The 23,119-nt window shown below is 53.3% G+C and overlaps 1 protein-coding gene across 8 annotated transcripts in view; it reads right to left on the bottom strand.

The window, feature by feature from the left end:
• The window catches only part of ZMIZ1 (zinc finger MIZ-type containing 1), a 248,043-nt gene that overhangs the window by 82,056 nt on the left and 142,868 nt on the right, over positions 1 to 23,119 (bottom strand). For all 8 annotated transcript variants that reach the window (XM_016918729.3, XM_016918726.4, XM_016918724.4 and 5 more), the window contains one exon: positions 18,307 to 18,412. In XM_016918729.3, the coding sequence (XP_016774218.1) occupies positions 18,307 to 18,412 (106 nt within the window). The remainder of the gene's footprint in view (positions 1 to 18,306; positions 18,413 to 23,119) is intronic.

Raw genomic sequence — 23,119 nt, 5'->3', positions numbered from 1 at the left:
GATTGTCCTACACATAGTATGTATTATCTTTGGACTTACAAGAAAAATTCCATAAAACCACTTTCATTTCAGAATGAAATCCAAAGTTAAGACCTTTTCCCTGGGAAAGGTGCTGTGTACCATCCTCAGAACTGGTAAGTCAAGAGTCAAGCATAAAACAGCCATGTCACCACCTGAGCTTCCGAGGCCCAGGGAAGGGCGTGGGCACGAGGCATTGCTGGGGAGTCACCTCTGCTTCTCTCCCTCCACACACGGCACACTTCCACCCCAGCAGACTGGTGTCCTGGCATTCTGGCAACTGCACCAGCCTCCAAACTATGTTCTCTGCCTCTAGCACCCAGGTCCCTCCTCTACCTGCTGAGGCAAATCTGACCATGTCATCCCTTGTCTAAAATGTTCTTTCGCTCCCCAGGGGTGTCAAGATCAAGTTCAAGCTCCTTAGATTGGCATTCAAGGACTCAGATGATGTGGTCCCTAGAAGTGTCATGCCTGGTCTTCAGGAGGGCCATCTTGCTGCCCTCAGCCTGGGTTGCTGTCGCCTGACTCCCCCGGCAAGACCCTTAAAGACATATATACACTCTGGTTTGCCCAACTTCACTGGAGCCCCTGCTCTCCCAAAAGATCCATATGCCGATCAAAGTGTTGGGCAGCAGCTGGGTGCCAGCCTGCAGCTAGGAGGGGAAACTGCTGCAAATCCAGGGGTGGCAGAGGGAAGCTGAGGCCCCCCCACCCTCCCTACCAATCTTTGGGCTTTTCCAGGGGATGAGGAGCCAGGCCCCTGCTGATGAATTTGAAAGGGAGGGTGAGCTGTGGGCCAGCAGTCTGGGGTGACGCTCTCCAGGAGGGGAAAAAAATCAGGCATGGTGATCTCAGTCCTGTGGATGCTACGGTTTGGGGTTGCTGTGGTCTGAGTGTTTGTGCCTCTCTAAGTTAACGTGTTGAAATCTAATCCATTGAGATGGTACGAAGAGCTGGGGCCTTTGGGAGAGGATTAGGTCATCAGGAATACACCTTCATGAATGGGACCAGTGCCTTATGAAAGAGGCTTGAGGGCGCTCTTTGCACCCATGTGAGGACACAGCCAGAAGGTGCCATCTACGGGGAGCGTGCCCTCACTGGACATCAAATCTGCCAGAGCCTGATCTTGCCTCTGCAACAGGGAGTGATCAATTGCTATTGTTTGTAAGTTACCTAGTCAAAGGTATTTTGCTATAGCAGCCTGAACAGACTAAGGCAGGGGCCAAGCAATGCTACGTGTTCCCTGCCTCAGTCTCCCCAGCTGTGATGCAGGATGCAGGCAGTATTCTGAGAGGCACAGTGGGAAGGCCCAGCCCTGGGAACCAAGCCAGTGCTTCTGCTGCTCCCCCTCAACAAGGGGAGCCCACACCCCCCTTGGGCCCCAGACAAACCTGGGAGTGTGGTGTGTAATTGAATTTGGCCTAATTACCTAATTGCACTGAGGAACAACCAGTACTGACAGAGGCCTTGGTGTCGGGGGCGTGGCTGGAAGCCAGGAGCCAAGAGGGAGCCTCCAGATTCCCCAGGCATTCATGGAACCAGTACTGGGCATCAGTACTTCCTATCACTTAGCCCCTTGGATGCTTGGAACCCCGGGGGCAGGTGGTGCTGTTCCCATTCCACAGATGAGGAAATGGAGGCTCAAAGTGGCACATCTTGCACAGGGACACCAAGTCAGAAGAAGCAGGAGGGGGTTTAGCTCACATTCCTTCCGCACCTGCACCTTAATATTTTCGTAAAGCTGAAAGGAGAGGATGTGCATGCAGTATTTTGCCTAGCATCTAAAACATGGTAACTCCTTAACTGATTGGCAGTAGTAGTAGGATGATGTTAGGGTTTCACATAAAGGTATGGTGGCAATAATAGCAGGAGTAATGCCAGCCTCGCCCCTGGTACGATGAGGGATGCTGGGAAGATTGCATCCCCCACCCTGTGTCAGTCTCTTCTCAGATTAAACTGGGGCTTGGGCTAGGTGATCCTCAAAGCCCTCTACACTCTGACATTCATGTCAGAAAGGAACAGTAACGATAATGTAACACTACCACCAATACTTATTATGTATACTTATTATGAATTATTATGTACCTTGTGACCTCCAAAAATACACCGTCCTCCTGCTTCCCCTTTGCTGTCCAACACACAGTATCCTCCTTCCCATACCAGCCATCTTCCTCCCATAAGTGATTTTTTGAGGGGTGCAGGGGTACCACCCACTCACTTATTCTGTCTCAGTCATTGGGATGTAGCAAATAAGACACTGAGTTTTCACTACATGCAGGGCACAGTTTTCCGTTATATCCTCCCATTTAATCCTCAACGCAGACAGCACCAAGTGAGGGTTACTGTTAGCCCCATTTCCTGATGCAACAGCTGAGGATCAGAGAGGTTAAGTCAGTTCCTTAAAGTCACACAGCTCTAAAGCAGGAGAGCAGGAGGCAAGCTCAAGATGGCCAACCTCCACTAGATTCTCCAAAAACTGACCCTCCTCCCATCATTCATGGGTCCATTGTTCCTCAAATGATTTCAGCCCAATGCCTCCACTGGCCACCCAAGAGCCAGCCTCAGTCTCACTGGACTAGCTGCACAGGAGTGGTCAATAGCATTAAAAACACCAGGCATGACCAGGCACGGTGGCTCATGCCTGTAATCCCAGCACTTTGGGAGGCTGAGGCAGGTGGATCACCTGAGGTCAGGAGTTCGAGACCAGCCTGGCCAACTTTGTGAAACCCCATCTCTACTAAAAATTGTATTTTAGCCAGGCGTGGTGGCGTGTGCTTGTAATTCCAGCTACTTGGGAGGCGGAGATAGGAGAATTACTTGAACACGGGAGGCGGAGGTTGCAGTGAGCCAAGATCGTGCCACTGCACTCCAGCATGGGTGACAGAGCGAGACTCCGTCTCAAAACAAAAAAACAAAAAACAAACAAAAAAACCCCCCCACCAGGCTTCCTGGGCTGGGTATGGTGGCTCACACCTGCAATCTTAGCACTTTGGGAGGCTGAGGCGGGCGGATCACCTGAGTTCAGGAGTTCAAGACCAGCTTGGTCAACACAGTGAAACCCCATCTCTACTAAAAATACAAACATTAGCCATGGTGGTGGTTGCCTGCAATCCCAGCTGTTGGGGAGGCTGAGGCAAGAGGATCACTTGAACCTGGGAGGCAGAAGTTGAAGTGAGCTGAGATCGCGCCATTGCACTCCAGCCTGGATGACAAGAGTGAAACTCCGTTTCAAAACAAAAACAAAAACAATAACTCCAAGCTTCTTGTGGAATCACAAGTGCTGGCAGTTCTGGGTGTGTGTCACGCATGGCCTCAGGTGGCCCCTGTGTAGCAGCTGTCCCCTTGGTGGGGCTGGGCACTCTGGTGCCCCTGATCACTTCTGTATCTTCAGTGAGATGCCATCTTTGTGTCATCTGCCTAGCTGTGTGGACATGTGACTCTGACACAGAGCAAAGGCACCCCAGGAGGAGGCACAGGACCGGAACCCTAAAACCTAGCCTAGCCCGAGCAGGGCATGAGTGCCCTCGGAGGAGGGGTCCACACCCTGGGCCTTGACCCATGGGGCCACCTTGGCACCTGTGCCCTCCTTCTTTAGAGGGGCTGTGTCTTTCTTCTCTTTTGTTTTTCTCCTCCCACAGTTCTCTTTCCATTTGGAGAGGGAGGAGAACTAGGCACAGAGGCCCTGTCTCCAGGGTATGACACTCAAATCTCTCCCTGGAGACCACTGGGACACCTGCACATCCTCGTGCTTCCACACGGGCGGACAATCAAGCACAGGCACCACCTCCACCGCATCCAGCATGCTTCAGAGCGCTGGCTTCCCGGCTTCCCCAGGGAGCTCAACAGTGAACCACTTTCCCGCCGTCTGTGCAGGGAGGAGTTCCCATTTTCTCTCTTCTGAGACCCTTTTGAACAGACATGGACCCTGCACACAGGCGGGCCCCTCGACTCCCGGCAGACGCTTAATTGGGAGGAAGTGATTCTAAACATCTGGGGCGCACATCTGAGAGTGGGCTCAAGACCACACGGAGCCTGGAGGAAATGGGAATGTATGCAATGATGTCACTTCCTTGGCTGAGGGTCCTCAGGAGGGGGCAGAGCTAAACAACAGCAGGCATTTCTGGGGGCGTGGCCCAGGGCTGGAGCAGGGCAGCAGCCTGTGAGCAGATAGCCGGCCACCTAGAGCAGATGCTGCAGATGACCCTGGCAGAGCTGAGCAGCAGGACCTGTGGTGCACGGAGCAGTGTCCCAAGGGGAAAGGGGAGAGACAAAGGAAATGGGGGAGAGAGGGAAAGGAGGAGAAAGGAGACGGGGAGAGTGAAAGAGAGGAAGGAGAAAGGGGGGCGGGGAGAGAGAGAAAGAGCCAAAAGGACAGAGGCAGAGAACTGTTTTGCTCAGCCGGAGCCTCCCAGGGCAACCTACAGAGGAGGGCAGCGTCCCCACACAGGGTGCAACTAGTCAGTTCTGATCCTGGCTCAGTCCCTCCCTAGCTGTGTGACCCTGGGCAAGGGACTTAACCTCTCTGAGCCTCAGTTTCCTCACCTGGGAAAGAAGCACCGGGGATCCCTGTTGCGGGCTGTTGTAAGTCAAGGGGCTCACCTATGTAAACTGATGGCAGATGACTATCCCCTCACTGTCCCAACCCAGCCCAGGTTGGAAACTTCCTGCTGGAAGTGGCTGGTCCCGCCTCTCTGCTTCCCCACCCCACAGTGTGGTTCTGTGTTGTGGGTCTGTTGACACCATCTTTTCCTAAGCATGTCCCTGCCAGGTCTGGGTCTGTGAGCTCCTTTGGGAGTACAGGGTTCCCTAAGTACGGATCACAGAGTCTAAACATAATAGCTACCCATGAGCTTACGTTGAAGGGGTGAATTTAGCTTATCCTGTGCGCTGAGTTTCTGCCGTCATTATAATTATGTGCCTGTTTGAAAGGCAGACTGCTAATGTTTCCCCCCAGTAATTCCTGTTTCCTGCAGAGACAATAGTGTCTCTTCATCCCAAACAGGTGAGACTGGGTCCTCTGGAATTCCCTACAGGAGTCCAGCCCCAGGCAGTGTTTCTCACCTGGCCAGCCTCAACAAGCCAGGAAGCTTTCCTAGGAATATAATGAAGCATCTGTTAATAACTCTTCAAGGAAAGCCATGGCCAGACTTCCCGAGCTCTGGGTTCTGTGTCTCTCTGGGCCCAGAACAGCACAGGCAGCCGGCAAGGAGGCTCTGCTTCCCTCCAGCCATCTGCCTGGCCACCGCCCTGTCCCCAGTGAGGGGAATTACCACCTTGCAGAGCTTCCACTGCAAAACACAAACACCTGGTTGCCTGGGCCGCACCTTGTCAGGGTGAGGAGATCCAGATGGTCCCTGGAGAGACAGCTGGGTTACCATGGAAACAGAATTGCTGCTGCTCCAGCCAGGAGAGCTGGATTCTAGATCTGTGGGACCCCAAGCTCAGTGGAGAGAGTGATTTGCATACAGTCACATAGCAAGTAGGTCTCAGAGCCTGGACTGTAAAGCAGGACTTCAAAATAATCAGAACTATTACATGCAGAGCCCTCATGAGATGGCAGTTTATGCTACATACTTGGTACCTATCATTTCATGAGAGGCTGGGAGATGAGGCCGGGGATACATATAGCATGGAAGCTGCAGAGCTAAACCAGGCCCACGTCAGCCTGATCTTGAAGCCCAAGCTCAGGTCCCTGTCCTAGGCTACCCCCAATTCTGGTTTCCAGCACTGGGCTCTACATAGCCTGAGACTAGCCCCATACCAGAAGCTAGCTGGCCCTGACTCAGGGAACACTGAAATGGTGGAGGCAAGGAGGGGCTAGGGGCCTGCAGGCAGAGACCCATTTCCAAGGCCTGAACCCTCACCTCCGAGCCCTTGCTCTGCCATGCATGCTGACCTGGGCAGCTCACAGGGGCAAGAGGGCAGGGGTCTGTTGGCCTGAGCCTTCCTCCCTGCCCCTGTGTGCCAGATGGGCCCTGGGAACAGGCAAGAGGCACATTCACAATGAGTCTGATCCCAGGGAAGGAGGAAGAGAAGAAGGCACAACCATGGAGGAGGAGAAGGAGCACCATATTTGGAGTTGGGGCAGGCCCAGGTCCACAACCCTCCTCCCCCAATCTCTTGATTCTTCCTTCTTCTCTTCAGACTCAAGGGCCCACACATCCATCCACTCAGAGCCATGTCTTCACTCATCCCTTGCCTTGTTATACAAAGGGTTGAGCTACTTTGGACAAGTGAATAAATCTCTTTGAGCGTCAGTTTCCTAATCTATAGAATGGGTTGGATTCTCACGAGGATCATAAAATACCCAGTTGCAATGCATGGCATGAAGCAGTAGCTCAATAAATGGTACTTTAAATGTTACTTTCTCTTCCTCCTACCAATCTTTGAATAATTTTGAGCTGGGCTGCTGGGAAGACTTGGCGAGACAGAAGCCCTCAAGGTTTCCCTCACCCAGGGCACAGACAGGATGGGAATGGTGAGACAGAGGCCTTCAAACATCCCTTGCCCAGGGCACAGACAGGGTGCTGTGGGCCCTGTCCAGCCTCCCTCTGACAGCTCTCTACTTTCCCCTTCTGCAGGGCTGCCTGCCTCCTGCACAGTGGCTCAGATTCTTTTTTGGGGAAAGGGGGGATGCATTCTTAGCCCCATGTAAACCTCTGCTGTCTTGGAGACCCCATTTACCCCACCTTAGTTAACAGGGTCCCACTCATCTCCACACCCTTGGAGGTGGTGTGACTGGCATTTACCTTGGCCCTACCTACACATAAGGGTTCCATATTTTTACAACACTAGGTTTTGTGCTACCTCCAGGTATGAGAGGCATTTCAGAGAGCATGAATGCCAACAGGCTGGAATAAAATTTCTCACGCATATACAGCATGTCCTATACACCTGGCCCTGTTCCAAGCACTGTATAGACCTTAACTCACTTAAAACCTATGATGTAGGCATTATTATAATCCCCTTTTGTCAAACAAGAGAACCATGGCACAAAGGAGTTAACTGACTCTTCCAAGGTCTCAGAACTGGTGATTAGGGGGCTGGGTGGGATTCACACCCAGACAGGCTACTCCAGAATCCATGCTTTTTAATGACCACCCTTCTCTATGAAACAGCTGAGTGGCTTCTGGAAAAAATATCTGAAATTGGGGCTGACCCAGGCTCTCTGCTATTCATCATCCATGGGACCCTGAGTGTTGAATGAGCCCAAAGATGGGAGGGTGTTTAACCTACCAGCAAGGACAAATCATTGTCAAACACTTAAGGCCTCCACTTGCAAGCAGTTCAGGTGATCTTTGGCAGCTCTCAAATCATTACTGTGTCTTTCCCAAGACTTCATTTTAACCTGTTCATAGAAAGCAGGGGCAGCTGGTGGCTTTGGGGTTGAATGTTCTTGTTTGAATCACAATTTTGGCTCTTTTTGGCCAGAAAGCCCTGGTCAAATTATTTTATTTATCTAAACCTCAGTTTCCGCATCTGTAAAATGGGGTAGATATGAGTACCTGGGATCACCATGTGGGATAAGTGAGTTCATGGATACTCAAGGCAGTGCCTGTTACAGAGAAAATGCAGAACTTAATGTCGGTTGCATCATGACTGAAAGGGGCTAGGAATCAGATCTTTTCCTAATCCAGATGCCCTTCCCTGACCTGTCCTGGCTCTGTATGTCTAAAGAGGCAAAACTGATGATAACCGTACCATCATTAATGCCTATCTGTCTGTCTAACCCAGAAGGTACATACTTTGGTATTTACAAGGTATTTACAAGGCTGTGGCTTGCAACACTTGGTTAAAATGTTCCACAACCAGCCTGCCCACCTTCTGCCGAGGCCCTGCTCCATTTCACTCTCACACCCTCGAATCCCCTGAAATCCCTCCTCTGGGGGCGAGAATGCTAAGCTCCATCTTAAAACCAAAGCTCTGGCTTCCTTAATCCTCTTACCTGGCTCTTTCCTCTACAGAATTAATTGCTGCCAATGGCTTTATTAACTCCTTGGGCAGCCATGGCATCCTCAGGGCAACCTGGGGCAGTGCTGGTGGGGGTTGTTTTGGCAGGACCTCTGTCCTGGGTGCACCTGTGGGTAGGGTGGCTACAGGCAGATGCAGGAAGGCTCGGGAAGGCAGGCATGGTGATACCTGTGGCCCTGCATCTCCAGAGAAGCTGTTCCAGCTCCTCGGGAGCACCACTGAGTCCCTGGTGACCTGCAGAGATGCAGGGATGGCCTGGCCAGAGCTCTGGTCCCACTTCTGCCCTTGCTGAGACCACCTCCCCACCCCTCAGAGCCTCCATTTTTCCCTTAAAATGGGAAAAAGCTCATCTGGAGGAGTCATAGGGTTGGACATGTAAGGGAGGGTGAAGGGCTGTGTGGCCCTGCATGGTTACTGCCATCTCCCACCCACAGAATGGGAGCATTCACTTATTTCAAACCAGGAGAGAAGGGACTGCGTGTATTGCATGTGTATGTGTTTGTAGGCCCTGTGCTTAGCATGAGGTGGGCCTGGCACAAGAAGCTTATCATCCCTCGCCCTTAAAATTCCAGTTTAGTATTTTTTATTTTAAGAGGCACTCTCACACCCACGGCCTCATCATTCTTCCTGTAGCCGTGAAGGCAGAGAAATGGTGTAGATGGACAGACTGAGGATGAGATGGCTGCTGGGCAGGGCACAGCCTACCCCAGGCCCCAGAGCCTCCTTCAGAGCTGCACTTCTTAACTAGGGCACCCTCAAGTGTGGTCTAGGTGATATGGCCCCCCAGGTTGCTTAGGTAGTCACAGGTCCCAGTGGGAGAACCACTGCAACCTCAGCTGTCTTTCCATCATTGGGATGCTGTTGTTTCTAAGAAGAGAGGCTCAGTAGTTTGGTGCTCACTGGTCTTTAAGCCTTTCCTAAACCCCTTCACCCTTTACCTCCCCTTTTTTTTTAATTAAAAAATTTTTTTTGTAGAGATGTCTCACTATGATGCCCAGGCTGGTCTCAAACTCCTGGGCTCAAGTGATCCTCCCACCTCAGCCTCCCAAAATGCTAGGATTACAGGGGTGAGCCACTGCACCCGGCCATCACCTCCCTTTTTAACTAGCAGAGAACTGGCTCGCCCTCCATCATTGAGCAGTCACCTGTAGCTAAACTAGGAGACAAGGTATGGTTTCTACTGTCTTTATTTTGGCAGTTTCTGCATGTGGTAAGGGAGACTGATCTGCCATTTAAGGAAGCAATATAAAATTTCCTTTAAGAAATATTAAGAACTCAATCTTAATACAAGCGGTACTGAAATAAAGCAGAGATGATGAGGGTGTGATGCCAGTGACTGAGTCTGGAAAGCATCTTGTTGCAGGCACTGTGGGTGCTTCTTCTACACAGCCTCTGCTTACTGCATGCACTGGGACTCTGCCTGGGCGTTTTCTGCTAACTCGAGTGCCAAGGGTTCATCCACCTGCTCCCCGACCTCAAGCTGACCTTGCCCAATAATGGTGGAGAGATGGTGGAGAAATGCCTCCTCCTCCTCGCCTCTCAGGTGGGTAAGGGGCACACTCTAGCTGCCAGCACTCCCAGCAGGACTGAGCCCCAGGTGTCCACAGCAGGTTACCTGCTTCCTAACCACTCTTTTCACTGACTTCCTTCCCTTCCCCATCTCATTTCCTCCACTTCTCGATCAGTGCTTTCTGGGATCCTCCTGAAGGAACAACTTGCACTGGAATCCTCACCGCAGGCTCTGCCTGTGGGAACCCACACTCAGACACACATCATCTAGTTGCAATGCCTGCAGCAGCCTGGCCTTCCCCTACTACAGACCTCGTTAATGCCTACTCCTACTCACTGTGCGGATCCCCTATCCCAATCAGGTGGCCGTGGGGCGGCATAGGGGGTGGGCTGCTGAGGGCCCTGGTGACAGAAGCAGGCCCTTCTTAGGGTCCCATCCTCCAGGCTCCCCTCTCATTTTGGACAGGCCTGGAAAGCAGGTACCCACTGGCTCGGCCCAGGGTGTCCTTGTGTACACCCCCGCTCTGTAGGCAGGGGGGCCAGTGATGAGCTAATCCCCCAGATGAGAGGTCTGTCCCCTGGAGCTCTCGGGGAACCAGAGAGGGCTGCGCTAGGAAAACTGCTGACCCAGCCAGGAGCTGCCGGCTCTCCTTCTCACCCTGCCCCTGCCAACTCCAACCAAACTCTGAAGAAACCCATGACTGCTGCTGCTTCTGCTTAAAAACAGAAAGAAGAAAATGTGGGAAACAAAGAAAAGAGTCACCCTCCGGCCCCCTCCAGATAGAGCCATTACTTGTAAGTTGACATTTTGGTATATTCTCTTCTGGTGTCTGTGCCTAAATACATGTACGTTTTGTTTTTGCACCTGGCTGGGATCATACTAAGTCTAGCACTCTGTTATCCTTCTAGAAAGTTAATATTACATGTAAGCATTCCCACATAGTCATCATTCTTTGGAGACCTCGTTTTAATGGCCGTAGAAATAGCCTGGAAGTTGTTTCCACATCTGCCCTTTCTCATTCTGGGCATGGCAGAGCCCCTCCCCACTGCTCATTCCTGGAACCCCAGGGACCATCACAGCTGCCCCTCCCCCCAATTCCTTGGCCTGGGAACACTGTGTCCATAAACCATCCCTTTTCTCCAAGAGCACAGTGAGGCCACCGGATCTCAGGCCTCATCCCTCAGGGAGGTGGGGGAGGGGACGGAGGCCAGGGCCCCTGGCCCAGGCCAGGCCACCCACCAGTTCACCCAGGGTAATTCAGAGGGAGGTGGTTCCCTGTACTCCACATCTGACCATCCTGGAAATCAGACCTGCTTCCAGCACCAGAAGCCATGTGACCTGGGTCTGTGTCTTCCCGTTTCCTCCTCTATTAATGGGCATGCTGATAAGAGCACCAGTTGCCTTTCCCACGGCACTGAAACAGAGGGAGGTGAGCGCGTGAACAGGTTTCGTCCATTAAACAGATCTGACCATGAGTCAGTTCCGAGAGGGCCGGGTGATGAAATCCAGAGCCCCTTCTAGGGACACCTGACCGGGGCGGTGGAGACAGCCCAGCAGGAGGAAGGAAGCCAAACCCCTCCCCAACATCCCAGCTTTGCTGAGCTTGTATGTGGGGGTGGGGGCCGGTGTCCAGGAAGAAGTCTGTCCCGACCTTGAAAAGGTGCCCCAGCCTGCCAGGCGGCTGGCATTTCAAGGGCAAGGGCCTGCCTGCCTGCTGTCTCTGGGGCACCGGCAGCTGGTAACAAATCCCCTGCAATTTGCACCCACCAATCCTGCCTGCTCACTGGGCAGCCGCGAGCTGTTTTTCACGCAGAGCTGCGCACAGCTTTGTCTTAGAGAGACAGCTCTGGCAGGGTGTCCCTGAATAAGGCCATTTGTCCTCCCAGTAACGGGAAGGCGGCTCCATGTTCTGGGATGGGCAGAGGCAGAGAGGGGTGGAGAGCAGCCACAAGGGAGGCGTGAGGGGGAGATCGGAGTCAAGCCACCAAAAGAGACCAGGAATGTCCCCACCACCACGGGGTCTGAGAGTCCACCATTCAGCCAGGTGAGAGCAAGAGGGCTTGCTTTCAAAGACAGAAGTTGAAACAGTGGTTTATGACCTGGCTTAAGGTGTCCTGAGCAGAAGAGGTAGAAATGACTTGGCTGGCCTCTGACGCCTGTGCCTCTCCCAACAATCTGAAGGCTGGAGCACTCTCCAGGTCCCTTGGGGTCAGGGTCTTTCTCTGAGCCCTGGGGCTGCTGCACAAGTTGTTATAGAAGCTCCCTGGGATCGAGAGCTCCAGTGAAGTACCCAGCCTCTCCCAAGCACTCTCTCCATGGACCACAGGCCACAGACAGGGAGGGTGAGACAGGGACCCCTTTGCATTCCTGAATCTTTACCTCCCAGGCTGGCCAGGGGCCCAGGGCATGTCTCAGCCCCCCTCTTGTGATCTGCTGACATTTCCCATGGCTGTCAGTTCCTCTGGGGACTGTCAAAACATCAGGGAAACCAGGCTGAGGAGATGTTTGTGGACAAAAAGTAAGCGATCCACTCTGCATGGGACCCAGGACTCGGGCTGCTGCGTTGAGATGGGAGGGTGTCCTTGAACAGAGGTCAGAAACACTCATGTCCACAGGGCTGGTTTCCAACGGTGGGGAAGGCCATGGGTGTGAGACAACAGAGAGGGATGGGGAGGGCACAGCGCCTGTCCCAGAGGTTAGCCACCACCACCCAGTCAGTCCCAGTCAGCTGTGAGGACGCGGGTCCAAGATTCCCACTCAAAGGAAGCCAGGCATTTGACTCTGTTGTACAAATTTCCTAAACAGTGAATGCTGGCAACTTGTATGCATTAAAAAAAAAAACACTGAGTGGTCCAATCTCAGGTGTCTGTGGGCCACATCTGGCCCATGAGCAGCCAGTCTGTGTTTTCTGATTGACAGCCACCAGCCACTCATCCCTAAGGAAAGCTGGCCTCTTCCTCAGTGGTGGCAGTTCTTCCAGTTCTCACCACTCTCCTGAGTTCTGACGACCTGTCTCAGGACATCCTGCGGAAGCTCCAAGGCCTCCTGGACCTGCTGCTCTCTCTGCGTTTTGACTTTGCCAATAGCATGAGGGTGGGAGCCCACAGCTGTGAGGCCAGCCTCAGGGAGACAGGAAGGGCGCGAGAAGGCAGCAGGCATTTGGGCTCTCTTCTGGACTCTGGCTCTGCCTCGCTAGGACTTGGGGTGGGTCCTCCCCTCTCTGGGCCCTGGGCTCCAGCATTCCCTATTCGATTATTTCAACAGTGACTGGCTGCTCACGGGTCAGCTGAGGCCATATGGCTTTCTTCAAGCATGGACAGGAGCTGAGACAGGCAGAAGGCTCTTGGGGACCTCAACATGGCGACTGCCTGGTGCTTGGTGCCCACGTTGCCAGCAGGCGTGGGACTGCTCGGTGATGAGGAGGCTGACATTTCAGTGCTGCCCGCCAAGTCCCCTCAGGCTGGCATGGAAGGTGGGGGTGGGGCAATGCTAAGGCCCGGCCTGGGGAGAATCAAGGGAGCATCAGGATGCCGGGCCAGGCAGGTGACCTTCTGTACTGAGGAGGGAGGGGGCCTGGTGAGGAGGAGGATCCCGCCCGCGCACGTGCGCTCTGAGGCTAAAGGCTGCGCCAGAACAAAGAGCTGGGGGCTGGGCGTCCAGGGCCGCGTGGAGCCGCCTGCCTGGCGGCTGCTGCAGTGACTGCCTGTGCTCGCCTCCTGCGCACTCTCCCAGGACACACACACGCACACACACACACGCATGCATGCACGCACATGCACACACGTGCTCCTGCACCACGGCCGGCTCACCGCCAGCTCTCCTGACAAAGCCCCGCTCCAAGCTCACTCACTGCATGATCTCATCCTGGCCCTCCTTGGCTGGCCTGGCCTCCTGACAAGGGAGACAGACGGGGGATGCAGCGCCAGGGCGACACACACAGGCATGCACCCACGCACAGATAACATGCATGCAGACACAGATAGGCATGTACATATACACAGCCATGCACAAACACCATGCAGATACACACATGTACACAACCATGCACACACAGACACGCACACAGGTACATATACGTCATAGACATACACACACCATGGACACAGCCATGTACATGTACACAGCCACACACAGCATGCACAGATACACACATGTGCACAGCCATGCAGACATACACAGAGACATGCACATGTACACAGGCACACACCCACATACAAAGCCACATACTCTCCCCAACACAAACATACACAGCCTCACACACACCATACACACAGACGTACAGAGGGAGAAAGTCTGAGACCCAGAGAAACCCAGGAAGGCAGAGAAAGCCACGGGAAGCTAGAGATGGACAGGGGCCGCTGCACAGAGACAGACCTACAGACACCCAAGACCAAAGAAAGAAAGGAGCAGGGAGCCCTGGGAGGGCAGAACTGCACAGGCACGTCAGACAAGTGTGGAAAGGCAGGAGGGTGGACAGGTGGCCCAGACTGGCTGAAGGGGCTTGGGGGCTGGAGCGAGCTCTGGAACTGCAGAGGCCTCCCTGGAAGTGGGCTGGGCAGGTGGGAGTGGCCATCCCCACACAGGCACACTGGGGCTGTGCCCAGGGGTAGGGACACTGCAGGTCACCCACACCCACAGAGCCGAGGCGAGAGAGGACAGTGGGAAACAGGCTTGCTGCCACAGAAAGGGCCTTAGAGAGGCTGGGAACCACATCAGCTAAGAGACAGACACATGGAAGCAGAGGAGGAAGGCTGGAGGGTCATATTTACTTGGCCCCCAGTGTGCGTCAGGTATTAGCTGGGCCCCTTTCTCACTTCCATGATTAGGGGTCCCACTGCATCCTCACAGGCAGCCCATGAGGTGGGCAAATCAGCTCTCTTCACAGACGAGGCCACAGCCTGAAGAGGTGGCCAAGAGGAGGCCTGGTGCCGGTGCCATGTCTGGGACTTGGGGTCCCAGCTCTGCTCCCCATGGCCTCCACCCCTCTTATGGCCCAGCCTGCTCCTGGCAGGTCCTTCACCCCTCAAATAAAACCACCAGGTAGAGGCTTCCCCCTCAGACTGGCCCCCTTTCCTTTCCAGAAGATGGGGCAAGCAGGGGGTGGCTGGGATCCCGAGAGCCCATATATCTGGATGGGTGGCCTTGAAAGGCAGTTAGTCATGGCTGTGGGCACTGACAAGGGTTTGACTCCTAATAAGGAAATCTGAGGATGGCCAAGCCACAGGCACTGCTGTGCCTCAGTGTTCTCAGCTGCAGAATGGGTACACTGAGAATTCATCCCTGGGAGCCTGCGTAGTGTCAGAGTGTCACGTGAGTTCACAGACACAATGCATGGGAAAGGGCTTTCTAAATTACAAAGGCTGTGTTCAAGCAGGGGTGCAGATGGAGGAAAGAACAAATCCCTGTTTCAAGCGAAGAGGTGATGCTGGGAATGCCACCCAGAGGCCTTGCTGGAGACCCCTGAGCAGCATGAAGGGCTCTTTCCAAAGGAAATGGAGGGCTGCCCAGGCCTGGTGTGATGGGGCAGGCAGAGCCCTGGGCCTGCAGCCAGGAGGCTAGTTCAGGTTCCAGCCTATTATGAGTTGGGTGACCTCAGGGAAGTCATAGGACCTCTCTGAGCTTTCATTTTTTCATCCATAAATGTAGATAGTATTCTGTGTCTCACAAAGCTTGGCACCACCACAAAACATATGAGAACACCCAGCACGTGCCAGCAGGGCAGGGGTTTCAGTGACCCTTTGTGGAGGGACTGCACAGAGAACTGAGTCTCTCCTGCTCCTCTGGGGAGGCACTGGGCTCCTGGGACAGCCCATTCTCCAGGTCTCCTTCTCCCTCTGTGGCATAGTTTTGCCTCTTAAATATCCCTCTGTCTCCATTCCACTCGTCTTCCTGATCAAGCCACCATCATCCTCACCCCGACCTCCCAGTGATCTGTCAACTGGCCACCTACATCCAGGCGGGCCTCCACCTCCCCCCACCCCCCGTGCAATCTGTTCTTTTATAGCCCGAGCTGTCATCACAAAATGAGCATTTAGCCATGTTCCCGTTACTCTCAGGACAAAGACTGTGACCTCCAAGATAGGCCCTGAATGTTTCCGCTGCTGCTGACCTCTCCAGCCTCGCCTTTGCCATGTACCCCCTGCCTCTGGGCTCCAGAATCACTGCCTTTCTCTTCGTTCTGACAAAAAGCCGTGCATGCTCCCCTTCTACCTCAACACCTTTGCACAGGCTGTCCCCTTAACTGCAAAGACGCTCTTTCTCTTTTTCTTCACTTACTCAACCTTCAGGTCTCAGGGGAGACTGCTGCAACCCCAGAGTGGTCTGCCCTCAACAACACCCCCTTGCCATCCTTCACTTTTCCTTCAAGGCACTTATCACAGCTTGAGCTTACACAGACACACACACACACACACACACACCCCTCTAATTATTTGATCAATGTTTTCCTCTCCCTCCAGACTAGGGGTCAAGAAGTATAGTTAATCACTAGGTTTTTTTGTTGTTGTTTCTTGGTTGTTGTTGTTGTTTTGAGACAGGGTCTTACTCTATCACCCAGGCTGGAATGCAGTGGCTCGATCTTGACTCACTGCAACCTCCACCTCCCAGGCTCAAGTGATCCTCCCACCCCAGCCTCCCAAGCAGCTGGGACCACAGGCGTGCACCACCGCACCCAGCTAATTTTTGTATTTTTTTGTAGATATGGGGTTTCGCCATGTTACCCAGGCTGGTCTCGAACTACTGAACTCAAGTGATCCACCTGCCTGAGCCTCCCAAAGTGCTGGGATTACAGGTGTGAGCCACTGCACACAGCACTTGTTTTCATAAATAAAGTTTTCGTGGAACCAGCCAACCCCACTCCTCTATGTACTATCTATGGCAGCTTTCACAGAACCCCCAAAAGCCCCTGTCTGGCCCTTGATGGAAAAAAGCTTGGTGGCCCCTGCTCTGGACTGTAAGTTTCTTAAGGCAGGACCCTTTCTGTTTAGTTGCCCTTGCAAATTCAGCCCTTGCCGGGTGCCTGCACAGAACGGGCACTTAAGAGGTATGTGTCTTTGATAAGTCATTTCTACCCTGTCAACATTGTATTGACTTAAGTCATTATTAAAACTGCACACTCCATCAGGAATAGATGTCCCTTGTGAGATTCCAAGACCATTTTCTAGCAAGCAGTTCAATACGATAGCAATATCCCAATGCAGGTGGGCATGTCCAGGGTCTCAGAGTAGCTACTGGCTAATGAGGCCGCCACACATCTATGTGTGCAGCGCCATCCGTGTGTGCAGACTGGAAACATACATGGAAAGAGGCGCAAACTCACACGCAAGAGATTATAAATTGAGCAGATTTATGGAAACACATCGTGCGATGTCCTTACAACGTTTTCATGAAGGCTGTGTCTATATACACTCCAAAGAACTGACTGATGAATTCAGTGAAAACGTCCATTTTATTGTTATACAAAGGAAATAACTGTTTCTTTTTTTCTTTTTCAACTGCTTGTCCTGACTCCATAAGGAATGTTAACAATATCCAGACACGGTGCTAGGTACTTTATGTATTTCTTTCTTTGTTTCTTTTTTCTTTTTTTTTTTTGAGACGGAGTCTCCCTCTGTCACCCAGGCTGGAGTGCAGTGGCGCGATCTCGGTTCACTGCAAGCCCCGCCTCCTGGGTTCATGCCATTCTCCTGCCTCAACCTCCTGAGTAGCTGGGACTACAGGCGCCCGCCACCACACCCGGCTAATCTTTTTTGTATTTTTAGTAGAGACGGGGTTTCACCGTGTTAGCCAGGATGGTCTCGATCTCCTGACCTCGTGATCTGCTCACCTCGGCCTCCCAAAGTGCTGGGATTACAGGCGTGAGCCACCGCACCCGGCCTGCACTTTATGTATTTCTAGCACTTACAATGACCCCTGAAGTCAGGAGTCTCCTTACCATTCCCGCCTTCCCAGAAAGATCAGCTGAGGCTCAGAGACCACACACTTAGCAAGTGACAGGTCTGTCCGGCTTAAAGCTAGCAGGGCGCCTGTGGCCTAAGCCAGGTTATGAGGATGGTGGGAAATGTAAAATAAAACTGTATCTTTAAAGTGCTCAAAGCCCTCCCAGACAGAATGCTGCTTGGCACTCTCCATGGCCCCTGCTTACTGCAAGGTCAGGAGACCGCAGGTGATGACAAAGTTGCAATACGGAACCCTGAGTGTACTGATTCATTTTGTTTCGACTTTTGTGTTTCATTTTAAACAATTTTTGGGGAATGAATGAACGTAGTGGAGTATAAAGGTTAAGAATGCTGACTCTGAAGTACAGGCCTAGGCTTAAATCCCTGCTCTGCTGCCTTCCAGCTGTGTGGCCTTGGGAAATCTCCTCTGTGTTTGTGAGCCTCAGTTTCCTCATGTGTAAAATGGGGAGCTCACAGTGCTTATGCCAAGGGGTCACCGTGGTGATGGAGTGAGCTGATGCTGGTCCTGCCTGTAGCACAGTGCCTACACCAAGGGGTCACCGTGGTGATGGAGTGAGCTGATGCTGGTCCTGCCTGTAGCACAGTGCCTACTGCTGGGTTTGGTGTGCCTCGGGAGCCTCTCTGGCCCTGCAGTACCCCTGAGGCAAGGATACTCCCTGGGAGAGGCACGGGGACAGCCCCAACTGTGGGTCCCAGAGCCTGGTGGATGAGTTGCTCTTCCTCAGGGGTTCGCACTACACCTAGACACATGGAGGCACCAGAAGGCAGGGGCAGCAAACAGGCATGGTTTATAGTCAGTTCCCCTCCCCACCTCCCAGTGACATCACGGAGTCCCCCACGGACACCTACCGGCAGACTTTGGGGTGAACTTGTCTCGGTTTGCAGCACACACAGCCAGCAGTCTGTAGCCGAGGTCCAGGTCAAAGCCTTGCTGGGCTGCCACCCGACTGACCACCTGAAAGCAAGAGGGGAGGAGGGCAGGTGAGTCACAGAGCCCAGAGCCAATGGATATGCCCATTTTGCAGGTGAAGTGGGTGAGGTGGGCAAGCTAAGGCAGTGCCCCATCATCAGGCAGAGCCAGAAGTCCACTGTGCCTTCTTCAGTTGCTCAGCAAATACTGATGAACACCTCTTCCATGCCAGGCCCTGGGATCCTGGCCCCGTCCTTAGGGGTTTCCCAGGCTGACGATGGGTCCAACACCAAAGCCATAGGCCCCGCCGCTTCCAAGGGCTCAGATTCGACCACATTTTAGAAGTCGGCTGGGGATCCTGTACCACCATCCTTAGGGTGGGCCCTAAGGGTCTCTGCTCCATCTGTGTGGCTCTTCCATCTCCCTTCCATGCCCTGGGCCCTCAGGAACTCCCCCATCCCTCACTGAGCTCCTGCACCCACTGCTGGGGAGGGTTCACTGCCCTTCCTACTCCAGGGCTATCAGCATCACAGGGGGGCCTGTTACAAATGCAGACTCTTAGGCCCAGCCCTGCCCCTCCGAGTCAGCATGCATCTCATCTAAAGCAGTGATTTAGGCCAGGAGTGGTGGCTCACACCTATAATCCCAGCACTTTGGGAGGCTGAGGCGGGTGGATCACTTGAGGTCAAGAGTTCGAGAACAGCCTGGGCAACATGGTGAAACCCCATCTCTCCTAAAAATACAAAAATTAGCCGAGTGTGTGGCGGGCGCCTGTAATCCCAGCAATTCTGGAGGCTGAGGCAGGAGAATCGCTTGGACCTGGGATGGGGAAGTTGCAGTGGGCCTAGATCGCACCACTGCACTCCAGCCTGGGCAGAACAGCAAGACTCCTTCTCAAAAAAAAAAAAAAAAAAAAAAAGTGGTGATTTAGAACAAGCTGCTTCCCACAGGGCTTCAGGTCAGAGCTGCTTCATCGACTAAGGCTTCCGGGATGGGGCAGGCATTGTAATGCTGCTCCGTGCCAAGCACCCTGCAGCCCCCTCAACCTCAGCTAGAAACCGCAGGACTCCCACGCTCAGCCTGGGGTCTGTCTCTAGCCTTAAGCCCCAGCAAATGGGGGGCTTCCATAACAGCAATGGTGTGTTTGGAGCCTGAAGGTCCCACCCATCTCCTTATAAATCTCAGAAGTAGGGACTGGCGGGGTGAGAGGCGGCAGACTGGGAGGGCCATCGGTCCCCTGGGGGGCAGTGTGGGACGGGGCGCTCCAGGGGACCCTTGGGTGGCTTTGCAAGCTGTTGCCGCTCTGGCTTCACTCTGTCCCCACCCATTCCCAGGTGTCCCATGACTCCCAGATCTGCTCCCTCACACCCGCCTTCCTCATGAACAGCAGCAAAATTAGCTTTCTTTATTAAGAAGGAAGGACCTTGGAAAATGGAGTCATTTAGAAAGCAGCTGGGGTGGCTATGGCTGAGTAGGGAGAGCACCCAGATGTGGTAGGCCGGTACTTCTGAAAAAGGGGGGACTCTGCTGCCAAGCCCCCAGGAACCACCTGCTCCAGAGGCGCCTGGAGGGGCCTCAGACTGCCATGGGGTTTGGCCTGGCCCCTAGATCCAACAGAATCGTTCCCCACGCCTGCCTTAAATCTCAGGAATTTGTGAAAGGGGCTCTGGGGCTAAAAGGGTGGGAACACCACTTACCTAGGCCAATTTAAAACAACACTGGAGACTCAGAGAAATGTCGCGTGCTAAATCAGGGAGGAGCCAATGGGTTCCCCTTCCCAGGATCACCAGTGACCTTGGAATGGGACTGTGGCCCTCCCCGCGCCCCTCTGTGTAGGGCTAATGTTTGAGCCAGGTTGGGAGGAAAAAGGATGTTGTTAGGTTAGGATGTTTGCTCAGCGTCTCTGCCGCAAACAGAAGCCCCCGGCACAGAAGTCTTCCACACTCCTTAGGCCTCTTTCCCACGGGCTCTGTTTGCCCCTCTACATGTCCCAGTCTCTGGGACATCCTCACCATAAGTCTCACTGTCCACATAGAAAAACCAAGGTCCCTAACTCTTTATGGCCTGTTGAATATTTCAAGTCTGCAGGCAGACTCTCCTCCAGAGAGTGAGGAGGAAGATTCTGGGCTGGAGGGACCACTGCAGCTCATACGTGGACTCTGGTGCCCTCCCTCTTTGTAGAACTTCAGGTGGATGCCTGTGAGCACAGAGCGGCCTGTTTCGACTGGTGCAGTAGTGAGGCTGCTGTCAATGGGAAACACTGATGCTTACAAGTGCTGCAGTGAAAATGCTGGCTCCCACGTACATAGGTGCTTTGTATGCAACAAAGTGCAAATTCTTCCAGCAGCTCCACGAGATACGTATTATCATTATTATCTCTGATTTACAGATGAGGAAAGAGGTTGAACAACACCTCAAAGCTGGTCAGTGACAGAGACAGGATGTGATCCAGGCAGTCTAGCTGAAAACTCTGGGCTCTTTCCGTGCTAAGACTTCTTTCTCAGTCCACAAAGGGTTAACGCCATAACTTCCAACCTGCACTGAGGACCCTCAGGCCCTGGGTTCAGGGCAGGAAGGCAAAAGTCCCCATGTTTGGCCAATACTGGCTAATCCTCTTGCTCTAGTTAAAAAGGAAAAAATACTAGCTAACTTGAGCTAGAGGGGCTTGGTGCTGTATGGCGGCTGTAAGGGCCAACCGGGTGGGTGCTGGAGCAGGGAGTCTCTGCTTGTCACCAAGTCCCCTGTGCCCCAGCATTCAGAAGGGTCACTGGCTCCAATAGCCTCCTTTCACTGATGAGGAAGTCAAGGCCCAGAGAGGGCAGGACCGTGCTCAAGGCCACAGAGCACAGGTATGGCAGAGTGAGCTGAATCAAATCCTGTAACCCTAGAGTGCCTCATGCATTCCTATCCCCTGGGTTCCTCTGGCCCAGCCTGAGGACCCCCAGAAAGTTCTGTGAGGCAAGGTCTGACTGACAGTGGTGGGAGCGTGGGCTCAGCTGTGCAGCTTGTTTTTCAGAGAGGCCCATTCTCACCCCAGTGGTCATGATGCTCTCTGTGAAGGTCCTATAGGGTGCAAGGCCCCCTCCCCATAAAGGCCAGTGTGAGTGGCTGGGGCGCTGTGACCCTCTGTTGGCTGTCCAGGTACTGCTGCTTGACCCATGGTGGCGGGGTGGGGGTGGCAGGGGGGAAGCACTCCTGAGGCTGCCCTGTCATCCTGGCTGCCAGACACCTAGACCCCTAGAGCCAGGGGACCTCACAGGTCAGGGAACCCAGCCTCACGCCACAGACAGGGAAACTAAAGTCCAGACACAAGACGGAGAACTTGACTGGGTATGGTGGCTCACACCTGTTATCCCAGCACTTTGGGAGGCTGAGGCAGGATAGCTTACACCCAAGAGTTCAAGACCAGCCTGGCAAACATAGCAAGATCTCATCTGTACACAAATTTTTTTTTCTTTTCTTTTTTTTTTTGAGACAGAGTCCCGCTCTGTTGCCCAGGCTGCAGTGCAATGGCACGATTTCAGCTCAGTGCAACCTCCGCCTCCTGAGTTCAAGGAATTCTCCTACCTCAGCTACCCGAGTAGCTGGGATTACAGGCGTGTGCCACCACGTCCAGCTAATTTTCTTTTGTACTTTTAGTAGAGACAGGGTTTCACCATGTTGGCTAGGCTGGTCTTTAACTCCTGACCTCAGGTGTGCTTGGGATTATAGGCATGAGCCACCATGCCCAGCCCAATCTGTGCAAAAAATTTTTTAATCTGGTGTGATGGTGTAGGCCAGTGGTACCTAGGTACTTAGGAGGCTGAGGTGGGAGGATCATTTGAACCCAGGAGTTTGAGACCATCCTGGGCAACATAGCAAGGCCCCACCTTTAAGAAAAAATTTAAAAAAAATTTTAAAAATTGGTCTGGCATGGTGGCAGGTGCCTGTAGTCCCAGTTACCCAGGAGGCTGAGGCAGGAGGATCGCTTAAGCCCAGGAGGTCAAGGCTGGAGTGAGCAATGATCGTGCCACTGCATTCCAGCCTGGACGACAGAGCAAGACACTGTCTCTAAAATTTAAAAAAAATTAAAAAAAAAAAGAAGACGACGGGTGACTTGCTTAAGGTCACGTGGTGAATTACATTAGTCCCACAAAGCAACTGAGTTGTCTTGAAAAGCGTCCAGCCTGCTGGTCACAAAACAGGAGGACAGGCTGTCTGGGGAATGCTGGAGAAGGGGTCTCCATTACTGGCAGGGGGCGGGACCCGAAAGGTCTTTCTGACTCTGACCTCCTCTGAAGCTGCAGGGCGTCCTCATTGGGGAGATGAAGGAGAGGCTTGCTGATGTGAAACCCGGTTCCCTCCTGGACCTGCTCTCCCACTGTCTCCTCTGTCTTCTGCCATTCCCTAAGCCCACGGAAGGGAGAGGGCGCCCAGAGGGGCTGCTCTGCCTGACTACTGGAGGAGGAAGGGCCTGCTTCTGATGAGGAAGTGGTGGCCCGGGGCTTGTGCCGGCCCCTGGGGCAGGGCCTGGGGGTCCTGTGCTTCCGCATCCTTAAGTCTCAAGATGTGAAGCAGACGGGATGGCAGGGCCAGGTCTGGGGTCACTTTAATTGTGCCTGAGCTGCTTAGAAGTGAGTATGACAGAAATGTGTCCATTTGCTGCTCGGGGCTAAGTGATTTTTAATTTATATCCTCAAAGTAAGCCAGATCCAGAGGAATTTGGAGTTTGCTTTCAGAGGTCACCCCGGGGATTGCAGCAACCTGGAGGGC

This window comes from Pan troglodytes, chromosome 8 (assembly GCF_028858775.2).
Source record: "Pan troglodytes isolate AG18354 chromosome 8, NHGRI_mPanTro3-v2.0_pri, whole genome shotgun sequence".
Lineage (NCBI taxonomy): Eukaryota > Metazoa > Chordata > Mammalia > Primates > Hominidae > Pan > Pan troglodytes.
Note: the sequence above shows the minus strand (reverse complement) of the source record. Positions and strands in the feature narration are given on the sequence as shown.